This window comes from Pristis pectinata, chromosome 37 (genome assembly GCF_009764475.1).
Source record: "Pristis pectinata isolate sPriPec2 chromosome 37, sPriPec2.1.pri, whole genome shotgun sequence".
NCBI classification, from domain to species: Eukaryota; Metazoa; Chordata; class Chondrichthyes; order Rhinopristiformes; family Pristidae; genus Pristis; species Pristis pectinata.
Genome location: NC_067440.1, coordinates 6,250,959 through 6,264,735, shown reverse-complemented (window position 1 = coordinate 6,264,735; position 13,777 = coordinate 6,250,959). Strand labels below are relative to the sequence as shown.

The window sequence follows — 13,777 nt, the reverse complement described above, 5'->3', positions numbered from 1 at the left end:
AATGGTGAGAATATGGGGGAGAGAGATTGGGAGAGCGGTTTTGATCAGCGCGGCGATCAACAACGAGTTACTTGCAGCTTCTTGGGATCAGGAAGCAAGCCTTTGCACAGGAGCCTGGACCTGCACAGCAACCCAGCAGAATCAACCTATCAGAGGACAGCTTTAAAGATCACTACTATCATTGGCCCAGACACTTCAATTAATAGGCTAGGGACAAGGGTTCAAATCCCACCATCTACAGCATCCCAAATCCCATCCCACCATCCACAGCATCCCAAATCCCATCGCACCAGCCACAGCATCCCAAATCCCATTGCACCACCCACAGCATCCCAAATCCCATCGCACTAGCCACAGCATCCCAAATCCCATCACACCAGCCACAGCATCCCAAATCCCATCGCACCATCCACAGCATCCCAAATCCCATCGCACCAGCCACAGCATCCCAAATCCCATCGCACCATCTACAGTATCCCAAATCCCATCGCACCAGCCACAGCATCCCAAATCCCATCACACCATCCACAGCATCCCAAATCCTATCGCACCATCCACAGCATTTTCTATTTGGCTGCCTAGTCTGAAATAAAAGCCTCAAAGTTGGACTGCTCTGTAATTGAAAATACTTTTAACTCAGAGAAGATCACAACTGCAAACATTTCCCGTTTCTGCTGTACCCACCGAGAAACTTGGCTAAAGGGATGAGATGTACCTTCTTTGAAGTTTGGAGGACTGAGAGGTGTTTCCCTGGAGGGATGACCTTAGAGAGGTGATTTTATATCATGAGGGACATTGAAAAAATGGATGGGCACGTCTTTTTCCCAGGGTCAGGGAGGGCATGGGTTTAAGGTAAGAGGGGAAATGTTTAAAAGGAACCTGAGGGGCAACTTTTTCACATAGAGGGCGATGGGTATATGGAACGAGCTGCCAGAGGAAGTGGTAGAGGTGGGTACAATTATGTTTAAAAGACAGGTACACGGACAGGAAAGGTTTAGAAGGATTGGGCCAAATGCAGGCAAATGGGACCAGCTCAGGTAGGCACCTTGGTAGGTACATGGAAGGGCGGCGCTTTAAGGGATATGGACCGAACGCAGGAAATTGGGACTAGCCGGGTGGGCACCGTGGTCGGCATGGACTGGTTGGGCCGAAGGGCCTGTATCTATGCTGCATTGCTCTGTGACTCCATAAACTAAATACACAAGGTGCCGGGTTTACTCAGGAGGTCAGGCAGCATCAATGGGGTGAGAAAGAGTTAATGTTTCTGCCATCAGAACGGGGACAAGTTAGAAATGAAACGAGCTTAAAGTTGCAGAGAAATGGGGAGGAGAAGAAAGAATAAAAGAGATCGTCTGTGATAGGAGACTAGAAGTAACTGAATGGGGTGTCTTGTTGAACAGAGGGATCTGGCAGTCTCCCCCACAAAGGCGAGCACACTACTCCAGTTTGGTAGGTTTGGAGAGTTTACAAGCAAAATAGTTGCTTACGTGACAGCCCACCATGTCTGGCACAACACAATTTCTAGGCCATTACCTACCACATTGCTGTTTGTGGCATCTTGCTGTGCACAAATTAGCTCCCAGGTTACAACACTGCCTCCGGTGGTTCTGAAGCACTATGCGGTCATGCTAAATGCCATGCCTTTCCTCCCGTTCATTTCCCACACAGCTCCGGTCAAACAAATAATCCGTCTTCAAACAACCTTTGTTGGAGGACAAATTCTCCTGACTTTTCTCTTAAGATGGTGCCTTCTCAAGGTGAACGCATTGACTTTACTGTGGTGCGATGGAGACCATTCAGCCCATTGTGTTTGTGATATGAAAGAGCAGTCTAATTACTTCAGAAATTTGTCTATGTTTCCTCTCTGGAAGTCCTTGGACCTGCTCTTGCTGACAATGCATTCTGTATCACTGAAGCTCACTCCATAAAGAATATGGAGACACAGTTGGCACAGCGGGTAAAGCCGCTGCCTCCCAGCCCCAGAGACCTGGGTTCGATCCTGACCTCCGCATTGTCAGAGTGTGTGTGTGTGTGTGTGTGTGTGTGTGTACTGTGTGTGTGCATACATGTGTGTATGTGTGCACGTGTGTGTGTACGTGTGTGTGTATATGTGTGTGCATGTGTGTGTGTACGTGTGCACGTGTGTGTGTCTACATGTGTGTGTACTGTGTGTGTATGAGTGTGTGTGCACGTGTCCATGTGTGCGCATGTGTGTGTCCGTGTATGTGTGTGTATGTGTGTGCGTGTGTGTGCGTGTGTGAAGTTTGCACGTTCTCCCTGTGACTGCGTGGGTTCCCAACCCCCTACCCCGGGGTGCTCCAGTTCCCTCCCACATCCCAATGACGTGTGGGGACGGTGGATTAATTGCCCCCTAAGTGTGTGGGTGTGGGGGCGAATCTGGGGGGAGTGAGGGGAATAAAATGGGATCGGTGTGAATGGCTGGTCGATGGTCGGCACGGACTCGATGGGCCGAAGGGCCTATTTCCGTGCTGTAAGACTCCCAATATCCTCAAGCTCCCCCTGATTCTCCGAGCAGACACAGATGAGCTGATCCAATGGAAAGACAGTGCGGTGAAGTGCACTTTGGCAGATAAAATGAGGTAAGCAAGCTTTCCTTAAATGGCGAGCGGTGATAAGGGACTGGTGCTTAGATGGGAACGAGAGTCCATTCTTTGAAGACAAATGGCTTATTACTGATGCCTACCCACACCCCACACCTGTCGGGCTGCTATCTCCTTCCCCCTCAGCCCATCTCCCCCCCTTTATCTGGTTCCACCTTCTTTACTTAACAGATCCCAGAACCTGCAGCCTCCACGTATCACCTCCCTGCCTCTTGTCTCTTACTTCAGCCCCCTCCCTCCTGGCTCTATCTGCCCAACACCTCTCCCCTGCAGCCCCTGCCTCACCCCTTCCCACTCACCTCTTCATACCGGCCATCGCACCCCCACCCCCCCAACTCCCCACTCTCAGTCCTGCTGCGGGGGTCTTGATCCCAGACGTTGACCATCCCTCCGCCTCCACAGAGTCCGCTCGACCCGCTGAGTTCCTCCAGTGGTTTGCTTCTTCCTGAAGATTCGATGCCTATCCGTCTGCCATTTACTTTAAATCCCGAGCCCTCCCCTCCACGGACTCCGTCTACACTTCCCGCTGCCTCGGGAAAGCAGCCGACATAATCAAAGACCCCACCCACCCCGGACATTCTCTCCTCTCCCCCCTCCCATCAGGCAGAAGATACAAAAGCCTGAAAGCACGTACCACCCGGCTCAAGGACGGCTTCTATCCCGCTGTTATCAGACTATTGAACGGTCCCCTAGTACGATAAGATGGACCCTTGACCTCACAATCTACCTCGTCGTGGCCCTTGCACCTTATTGTCTGCCTGCACTGCACTTTTTCTGTAACTGTGGCACTTTATTCTGCATTCTGTTACCCTGGACTATCTCAATGCACTGTGTAATGAATTGATCCGTACAATCGGTATGCAAGACAAGTTTTTCACTGTACCTCGGTACAGGTGACAATAATAAACCAATTGACCAATTTTACCCTCTGCCTACTTGTAATTGGTTTATTATTGTCACATGTACGGAGATACAGTGAAAAGATTTTGTCTGCGTGCCATCCAGACAAATCATTCCGTACATAAGTACATCAAGGCAGTACAAAAGGAAAAGAGAATGCAAAATAAAGTGTCACAGTTACAGAGAGTGCAGTGCAGGCAGACAATAAGGTGCAAGGGCCACGATGAGGTAGATTGCGAGGTCAAGAGTCCACCTTTAGTGTGTGAAAGGTCCATTCAAGAGTCTGATAACAGTGGGATAGAAGCTGTCCTTGAGCCTGGTGGTATGTGCTCTCAGGCTTTTGTATCTTCTACCTGATGGGAGAGGGGAGAAGAGAGAATGTCCAGGGTGGGAGGAGTCCTTGATTATGTCGGCTGCTTTCCCGAGGCAGCGGTAAGTGTAGACAAGAGTCCATGGAGGGGAGGCTGGTTTACGTGTCGGACTGGGCTGTGTTCACATCTCTCTGCAGTTTCTTGCGGTCTTGGGCAGAGCAGTTGCCATGCCAAGCTGTGGTACTGAACCAATGGGTACACTGCCTCCCTATTTCTTCTCTCAAACCCTCTCGGAATTTCAAACACAAAGGGGATTAAATCGCGCCACCCCCCCCACCCGTCTCCTTCTCTGATCTTAGAACAGAATCCCAGTTTCTGCAGCCTCTCCTCTTCCCAATCCCATCCCAGAACATGCGTGGGAATGATCTCACCTGGACTGGCTGACGTGTGACTCCAGACCAGCCACGGGCACAGAGTCTCTGCCGGATCCCACAGCATTCCCGCAAGCCCCATTCCCCCACATTTCTCTGTGTCCTCTTCTCTCTCACATTCCCTCCGACTCCCTCCAGAATCTCCCGCCACCCCACATCCCATACTTGCCCGACCCCTCCAACTGTTACCCCAAACCCCAGCAGACCATGTGCCACAACCGTTCCAATGTTCCCCAACCCCTAACTGACCTGATTCCTGCCCTTCCTTTGCCCCTGACGGCCCCTATCCACTCCCATTGCCCACAATCCTTGCACCTTCAAAGCCCCCTCTCCTGGATGGGCAAAGCTTCTTACTACAATCCCACCCCACGATTCTCTACAAACTCTCTGTCGTCCCAACCATTCCTTAAGAAAAGACGTCCAGACTTTGACAAAGGTTTCTCTCTCCACAGAGGCTGCCTGACCTGCAGAGTGCTTCCAGAATTTTCCATTTTTTTTTACTTATCCTCTGCACATGAGGCTAATCTGATGGGCAAGTCCCATCATCTGACGGGCGAGTCCCATCATCTGACCGTGAACAACTCATCACACAAGCCTAGTGGCTCAATGTGTTGGCAACTGCCCCCACTAAGCCATTTTAACTTGTCCTATCACAGACATTCCTTTTGTTCTACACATCCCTCTGTGCACAGTTTTAGTCACCCTCAAACCATTAATGCAGAGAAGATTTACGAGGATGTTGCAAGGACTCGAGGGTCTGAGTTATAGGGAGAGGTCGGGCAGGCTGGGACTTTATCCCTTGGAGTGTAGGAGACTGAGGGGTGACCTTATAGAGGCATGTAAAATCATGAGGGGCAGAGATAGGGTGAACGCGCAGAGTTTTTTTCCCAGGGAAGGAGAAATAAAAAACAGAAGGAATAGGCTTAAGGTGAGAGGTGAAAGTTTTAAAAGGGACCTGAGGGGTAACTTCTTCATGCAGAGGGTAGTGGGTATATGGAACGAGCTGCCAGAGGAAGTGGTTGAGGCAGGTACGTTAACAGCATTTAAAAGATAATTGGACAGGTAAACAGATAGGAGGAGCTTAGAGGGATATGGGCCAACTGTGGGCAAATAGGACTGGCCTGGTGGGCACCTTGGTCAGCATGGACTAGTTGGGCCGAAGGGCCTGTTTCCTTGCTGTGTGAATCTGATTATGACTCCATGATTATGACTGTATGATCTCCCTTCCTACTGAAAACCAAATTGCATCCCTTTCTCTCTCTCTCTCTTTCTCAGCCCTGATGAAACATTGGCCGCTTCTCCCTCCACAGATGCTGCCCGACCTGCTGAGTGTTCCTAGATTTTCCGTTTCTGTTTTGGATTTCCAGCGTCTGCAGGTTTTCTTTCTTTCTGATTCTTCAGAAAAACGGGCAAGGGATCAGAGAATCCGATTCTAATGTGGGCAAGAAGGTCAGCAATGGACGTGGTGGGCCGAAGAGCCTGTTTCTGTGCTGTGCCACTCTGTAGCTTTTAAGGATACTTGTTCAGCGGACGGGAGGTCCCAGCGACACAGATCGTATACAAATGGGGTTCTTACCAAGTACGCCTAGTCTGTAGTTTATGGTGACCACTATTACATTGCCATAGCTTGCCAAGACGCTTCCCTCAAACATGTTTCCTGTGCCTTCCATGTATGACCCGCCATGGACAAACATCATCACCGGCTTGGGACCGCTGTCTCGGATATCTGAAAGAGAAAGGAACACGCGAGGGGTTAGGAACTCGTTCGGTTTAACCCATTGCTTCACAGTAAGAAACAGAGCAGCAGGAAGGCACGCAACCACTCCGGCCCGCCCCTCCGTCATCGAGATCACGTGCCATCTCCTGCAGGCTCAAATCCTGCAATCCATCCACAAATCTATCAAACTCTTGCTTCAAATTACAGGTTGAGACACTCTGGCACCTTTGGAACATGACTGAAACCAGATGCGGACATTGCCCACTCTGAGAACCTTTCTCTGGTCAATAGAGCTGTTCTTTCCGCCATCATGTTACTTATTTTATCTGAGCAGACTCTCCAAACACAAATTCAAAGGCCATCCACCTCTCTGCTTGGGGTTCACTACCTGACAGTGAGTTGTCCTCTCTGTGGGTACTCTCTAGTCTGACACCCTTGGGGACTTGACTGGTGCCAGACCTCAGGAAATTCTGGATCACGGGAATTTCCTCCTCCCTGATCAGCTTCCTCTGAGCGGGAGAACTGTCCTCTCTAAGTACAGACACTCCCCGGTTCCTTAAGGTTTCCGAAAGCTGTCTGTTGCTCTAAGTGCCTCAAGAAGGCGGCATCCATCACTAAGGACCCTCACCACCTGGGACATGCCCTCTTCTCGTTACTACCATCGGGGAGGAGGTACAGGAGCCTGAAGACCCGCACAACGATTCAGGAACAGCTTCTTCCCCCTCCGCCGTCAGATTTCTGAACGGTCCACGAACCCACGAACACGACTTTGTTATTCCTTTTTTGTTGCCTTCCTTTATTCCTTCCTTTATCACTATTTATTTATTTAGTAATTTATAGTAATCTTATGTCCTGCCTCCGTACTGCTGCCGCAAAACAACACATTTCACAACATACTGTATGTCAGTGATAATAAACCTGATTCTGATTCAGAAACACTCTGGGCTGAGATTGCAAAAGTTGCACTAGTAGGTTAATTAGCTGCACATTAGTATCGATCTTAGTTAATTTTAGCTCTCAGATAGAACATAGAACCATAGAACATTACAGCACAGTACAGGCCCTTCGGCCCACAATGTTGTGCCGGCATTTTATCCTGCTCTAAGATCTATCTAACCCTTCCCTCCCACATAGCCCCCTATTTTTCTACCATTCATGTGTCGATCTAAGAGTGTCTTGAATGTCCCTAATGTATCTGCCCCCACAACCTCTGCCGGCAGTGCGTTCCACGGACCCACCACTCTCTGTGTAAAAAAACTTACCCCTGACATCCCCCTTATACCTTCCTCCAATCACCTTAAAATTATATCCCCTCGTGTTAGCCATTGTCACCCTGGGAAAAAGTCTCTGACTGTCCACTCGATCTATGCCTCTTATCTTGTACACCTCTATCAAGTCACCTCTCATCCTCCTCCTCTCCAAAGAGAGAAGCCCCAGCTCGCTCAACCTATCCTCATAAGACATGCTCTCCAATCCAAGCAGCATCCTGGTAAACCTCCTCTTTAAAGCTTCCACATCCTTCCTATAATGAGGCGACCAGAACTGAACACAATGCTCCAAGTGTGGTCTGATCAGAGTTCTATAGAGATAGATCTTAGTTAGAATCAGTTAACTAGTATAGATCTGTACTCCGGATTCAAAGCCTACTAGACCATGGGAGTTACCAGACCACAGAATACTGGACGAGGGGGCTTCAACATTGACACAGAGGCGCAGCGGGTAGTGCCGCTGCCTCACAGTTCCACTGACCCAGGTTCGATCCCGACCTCCGGCTCTGCGTGTGTAGAGTTTGCACATTCTTCTTGTGACCATGTGGATTTACCCCCAGGGGCTCTGGGTTCCTCCCTCATCCCAAAGTCAGTAATATATCCTGGTTGAATACATTTTTGGTGAGAATTACTGAACATCTCCATATGTGTCTGCCACTGCCGATATATCCTCATGTTAGAGTCATAGAGGGTCAATCAACATGGAAATAGGTCTCTCAGCCCAACTCATCCACGCCAACCAAGGTTCCCATCTAAGTTTCACTCTATGAACGAGTCTCAGCTGTATTCATCACAAAATAAACCCGAATGCTTTTGTTATCTCTTTAAAGATAAAAGTCTCAGAGGCAGGCGCATTTATAATTTGTGCAGCATAGAAAAATGACCTGGGACGTGGTGTAACCGGGGTCATTGAGTGAATGGACTGGAAGATCACTCTGTTTCTCTACAGAACATAGAACAGCACAGGAACAGGCCCTTCGGCCCACAGTGTCTGTGCCGAACACGATGCCGAATTAAACTAAATCCCTTCTGCCTGCACGTGATCCATATCCCTCCATCCCCTGCACATTCATGTGTCTGTCTAACAGCCTCTTAAACCCCACTATCGTATCTGTCTCCACCACCACCCCTGGCAGCCTGTACCAGGACCCACCACTTCCTGTGTAAAAAATCCCTGCATGGCACATCTCCTTTAGACTTTCCCCCTCTCACCTTAAATGCACGTCCTCCAATATTTGACATTTCTACCCTGGGAGAAAGATTCTGACTGTCCACCCTATCTATGCCTCTCATAATTTTATAAACTTCTGTCTCCCCTCAGCCTCCGACGCGCCAGAGGAAAGAAACTAAGTTTGTCCAACCTCTCCTTATAGCATATGCCCTCTAGTCCAGGCAGCATCCTGGTGAACCTCTTCTGCACCCTCTCCAAAGCCCCCACATCCTTCCTGTAACGGGGGCGACCAGAACTTCACACAATACTCCAAGTGCAGCCTGACCAAGGTTTTATACAACTGCAACGTGACGTCCTGACTCTCATACTCAATGCCCCGACCGATGAAGGCAAGTGTTCCGTACACCTTCTTTACCAGTCTGTCTACTCCTGTGGCCACTTTCAGGGTCAATTTACGGCAGCCAGTTAACCCACCAACTTGCATGTCTGTTTATGACTATCCATTGGTCGGAGAAGGAGGTTCAGGATGGACCAGGACTCCTTGCCTTGTGTGGTCTGTGCATAGACAATGCATCCTCTGACCAACACAGGAGCAGGAGAAGGCCACTCGGCACCTCAAACCTACTCCGCGGCTCACCTCTTCTTCTGTGCCAGTTCTCCACCGCCCTCGATTCCTCACTTCCAAAACTGTATCCACTTCCCTCTTTAGATATCATCAATGATCCAGCCTCCGTAACCCTTCAGAGATTCACCGACCTCTGTGAGAAGAACTTCCTACCCACCTACACAAGAACGTAAGAAATAGGAGCAGGAGGAGGCCATCTGGCCCGTCGAGCCTGCTCCGCCATTCAATAAGATCGTGGCTGATCTGGCCGTGGACTCAGATCCACCTACCTGCCTTTTCCCCATAACCATTCCCCTACGATGTGTCTTAAATATATTTAATATATTTAAGACACATCGTAAGGGCAGCCTCTACTGCTTCCCTGGGCAGAGAATTCCACAGATTCACTGCTCTCTGGGAAAAGCAGTTTCTCCTCAACTCTGTCCTAAATTATTCCCCCTAATGTTGAGACCACATCCCCCGAGTTCTAGTCACACCTTCCAGTGGAAACAACCTTCCTGCCTCTATCTTATCTCTCCCTTTCATAATTTTATATGTTTCTATAAGATCCCCTCTCATTCTTCTGAATTCCAGCGAGTATAGTCCCAGGTGACTCGATCTCTCCTCATAGACTAACCCCCTCATCTCCAGAATCAACCTGGTGAACCTCCTCTGCACCGCCTCCAAAGCCGGCATATCCTTCCTCAAGTAAGGCAACCAGAACTGCACGCAGTACTCTGGGTGCGGCCTCACCAGTACCCTGTACAGTTGCAGCATAACCTCCCTGCTTTTAAATTCAATCCCTTTAGCAAAGAAGGCCAACGTTCCAATTGCCTTCTTGATAACCTGTTGCACCTGCAAACCAACCTTTTGCGATTCATGCACAAGCACTCCTAAGTCCCTCTGCACAACAGCACGCTGCAATCTTTCACCATTTAAATAATAACCTGATCTTCTATTTTTCCTTCCAAAGTGGATAACCTCGCATTTACCAACATTGCACTCCATCTGCCGGACCCTTGCCCACTCAGTTAACCTATCTATATCTCTCTGTAGACTCTCCGCATCCTCTGCACAATTTGCTTTTCCATTCAATTGAGAGTCATACGCTCCACCTCAGTGTTAAATGACCACCCCCCTAATCCTGTAACCCTGCCCCCTTGTTTGAGACTCTCCCTCTGCTGGGAACATCTCCACAACGACCCCGTCACATCTCCTCGGGATCTGAGATCTGAACATTCTGCACAAAAAGATGCATTTCACTGTGTGTTTCGATGTACATGTGACTAATAAAGAAATCTTATCTTATATTTCAATAAGATTGCCCTTCATTCAAAACGCAAAAGAATATAGATATAATTTCTTCAGCCACTGGTGATAGACAACCCTCTCACCTCAGGAGTTAACCCAGTGAATTTCTTCTGAACTGTCTCCAGTGCCAGTGTTTCCTTTCTCACATCAGGGGACCAACACTGTGTCCAGTGCTCCAGGTGCAGCCTCGCCAACACCCTGTACAACGGGAACAACCCTTTCCCATTTCTAACCTCCGACTCCCCTGCAATACAGGCCGATGTACCATTTGCCTTCTGGCCCACCTGCTGTACCTGCCTGGTTACTTTTTGTGATTCAGACACCAAGACACCCCAATCCCTCTTCACTCACCTGAGGAGCCACTCCATTGCGATCACAGACCGCCTTTATATTCATCTTACTGACACCCTGACCATTCCCTTTTCTGGGAGAAGACACAGGAGCTCGAAAGCCCGGACATCCAGACTCAAGAACAGCTTCTTCCCCACTGCTGTCAGACTCCTGAACCAGTCACCTCTCTCACATCCCCTTCCCAGTGGGGCTGCCACGTTCTCGGACTCTTCACTCTGCCTCTTCCGTTATTGTCACTTTAGCATTTCTTTTTGCGCTACCTCAGTTTGCACCACCTCAATTGCACTACCTCAGTTTGCACTACCTCATTTGCACTACCCCGGTTTGCACTACCTCGGTTTGCACCACCTCAGTTTGCACTACCTCAGTTTGCACTGCCTCAGTTTGCACTACCTCAGTTTGCACTACCTCAGTTTGCACTGCCTCAGTTTGCACTACCCCCGGTTTGCACTACCTCGGTTTGCACCACCTCAGTTTGCACTACCTCAGTTTGCACTGCCTCAGTTTGCACTACCCCCGGTTTGCACTACCTCGGTTTGCACTGCCTCAATTTGCACTACCCCGGTTTGCACTGCCTCGGTTTGCACTGCCTCAGTTTGCACTGCCTCAGTTTGCACTACCTCAGTTTGCACTGCCTCAGTTTGCACTGCCTCGGTTTGCACTACCTCGGTTTGCACTACCTCAGTTTGCACTGCCTCGGTTTGCACTACCTCGGTTTGCACTACCTCAGTTTGCACTTCTACGCTCTACATTCTGTTGTTTTGCACTCACCGTTGTATTTATTGTATTTATTACCATGGACACTGTTTACATTGTGAGATTCACGCAAGCGAAGAATTTCATTGCAGCCTGGCGTATATGACAATAAACTCACCCGAATCTGAGTCTGAAACTGACATTCAATCTGAATCTGAAACTAATGGGCATGACTTTGCACTTCCCCATATTTTCACCCGCTGGCTCAATCCATCCACAGGGTCCTGACATCCTTAATCACAGCATGCCCTCCCAACTACTTTCATGCCATTGGTAAACCTGAACACCCCACACTCTGCCCGCGTTGCCGATCATTAATGGAAACGGGAGATAACCGAGGGCCCCGTGTGTGAGGATGAGGGGAAGAATCTGAGGCGAGTTGATGGGAGTGTGGAGAGAATAAAATGGGATTGGGTGGTTGATGGTCCGTGTGGACTGTTAGGTTATAGGGAAATAAGTGGGAGAATGGAACAGATGGGATTGCTCCGAGAGCAAGCACAGACTCGATGGGCCAAAAGGCCTCCTTCCATGCCGTAAGGATATATATTAGTTTTCGTTTATTATTGTCACATGTACCAAGACACAGTGAAAAGCTTCTGTCTGCATGCCGTCCAGACAGATCATTCCGTACATAAGTACATCAAGGTAGTAAAAAGGAGAACAGAATGCAGAATATAGCGTTACAGTTACAGAGAAAGCGCAGTGCAGGCAGACAATAAGGTGCAAGGGCCACGACGAGGTAGATTGTGAGGTCAAGAGTTCATCTTTTAGCGTACGTTCAACAGTGGGATAGAAGTTGTTCTTGAGCCTGGTGGTACGTGTTCTCGAGCCTGGTGGTACGTGTTCTCAGGCTTTTGTACCTTCTGCCCAACGGGAGAGGGGAGAAGAGAGAATGTCTGGGGTGGGAGGGGCCCTTGATTATGTCGGCTGCTTTCCCGAGGCAGCGGGAAGTGTAGACGGAGTTAACGGAGGGGAGGCTGGTTTGCGTGATGGACTGGGCTGTGTCCACAACTAGTTTCTTGCGGTCCTGGGCAGAGCAGTTGCTGTACCAAGCCGGGATGCATCCGGATAGGCTGCTTTCTGTGATGCATCTGTAAAAATTGGTGAGGGTCATCAGGGACATGCCGAATTTCCTTAACCTTCTGAGGAAGTAGAGGTGCTGGTGAGCTTTCTTAGAATAGAAGGAAAATAGGTCTAACGGCTGGACCATCTGCTTGATCCTCGGGTGGCTGTTATTGATGAGGGTGACAATTCTTGTCTGACACCCCTGGGTGGGATGTAGGCGAGGCTCTACCCTGCCACCCTGCCTGGCATCGGATAGTTTCCCAAGCACGCACCATGGCCCTCAATGTCTCTCCCCATCCCCCATCTAGACCGCAGGACAGCCCAGTGCCCCTGACCCAAACCCCACGCCCCTCCCACTCACCCTGCCCCACGAACAGACCAGTTACACTGCGAATGAAGGCACCGCTTGAGACCACACCACCCCCTCCCCAGCGCCAGCCGCTGCAGTGAGAGGCAGCTGGACCGTCGGAAAAGAAAAAGAGACTTTGGAACCAAACAGCGTACTTGGTTGGCTGTGGAGTAGCTGACTAGATGAGCTGGAGTCAAAGCTGCGAGCTGGTTGGCTCCAACCAGGACTCTTTCTGTGCAGCAGAGGAAGTGGGTCTGAAAAGGGAAGAGAGGGAGAAAACTGAAGAAGAGTGAAAAATAAAGAAAACAACACTCTTTCCCCCTCCCTCCCCCGCCTCCCCGCCCGCACTTCACTCTACCAGACACTCCAACAAACTTCTACAGGTGTACTGTCGAAAGTATCCTGACTGGTTGCATCACGGTCTGGGACGGCAGTTCCAACACACAGGAGCTGCAGAGAGCAGTGGACCCTGCCCAATACATCACGGGCACATCCCTCCCCACCATCGGGAGTATCTACAGGAGGCGCTGCCTCAAGAAGGCAACATCCACCATCAAGGATCCCCCCGCCATCCGGGCCGTGCTGTCTTCTCGCAGCTCCCATCGGGCAGGAGGTACAGAAGCCTGAAGTCCCCACACCACCAGGTTCAGGAACAGCTACTTCCCTTCAACCATTCGGTCCTTGAACCAACCTGCACAACCCTAATCACTACCTCAGTATAGCAACACTGGGACCACTTTGCACTATAAAAGACTTTTTGTTCTAATTGTGTTCTTTCTTGTATAATTTTGTATAATTTATGTTTTCCTTGTGAGTGTTGTGTATCTGATGCTCTGTGCCTGTGATGCTGCTGCAAGTAAGGTTTTCATTGCACCCGTGCACACATGGGCTTGCACCAACAATAAACTCGACTTCGACTTTG

General features: G+C 49.6%; 1 protein-coding gene across 7 annotated transcripts in view; it reads right to left on the bottom strand.

Annotated features, from left to right (window-relative positions):
- The window catches only part of LOC127586590 (neuroligin-1-like), a 235,439-nt gene that overhangs the window by 71,924 nt on the left and 149,738 nt on the right, over positions 1-13,777 (bottom strand). For 4 of the 7 annotated variants that reach the window (XM_052044675.1, XM_052044676.1, XM_052044678.1 and 1 more), the window contains one exon: positions 5,840-5,989. In XM_052044675.1, coding sequence (XP_051900635.1) covers positions 5,840-5,989 — 150 coding nt within the window. Of the gene's footprint in view, positions 1-5,839; positions 5,990-13,010; positions 13,110-13,777 lie in introns of all 7 variants that reach the window. The other 3 variants (XM_052044672.1, XM_052044673.1, XM_052044674.1) reach the window with 1 other exon arrangement.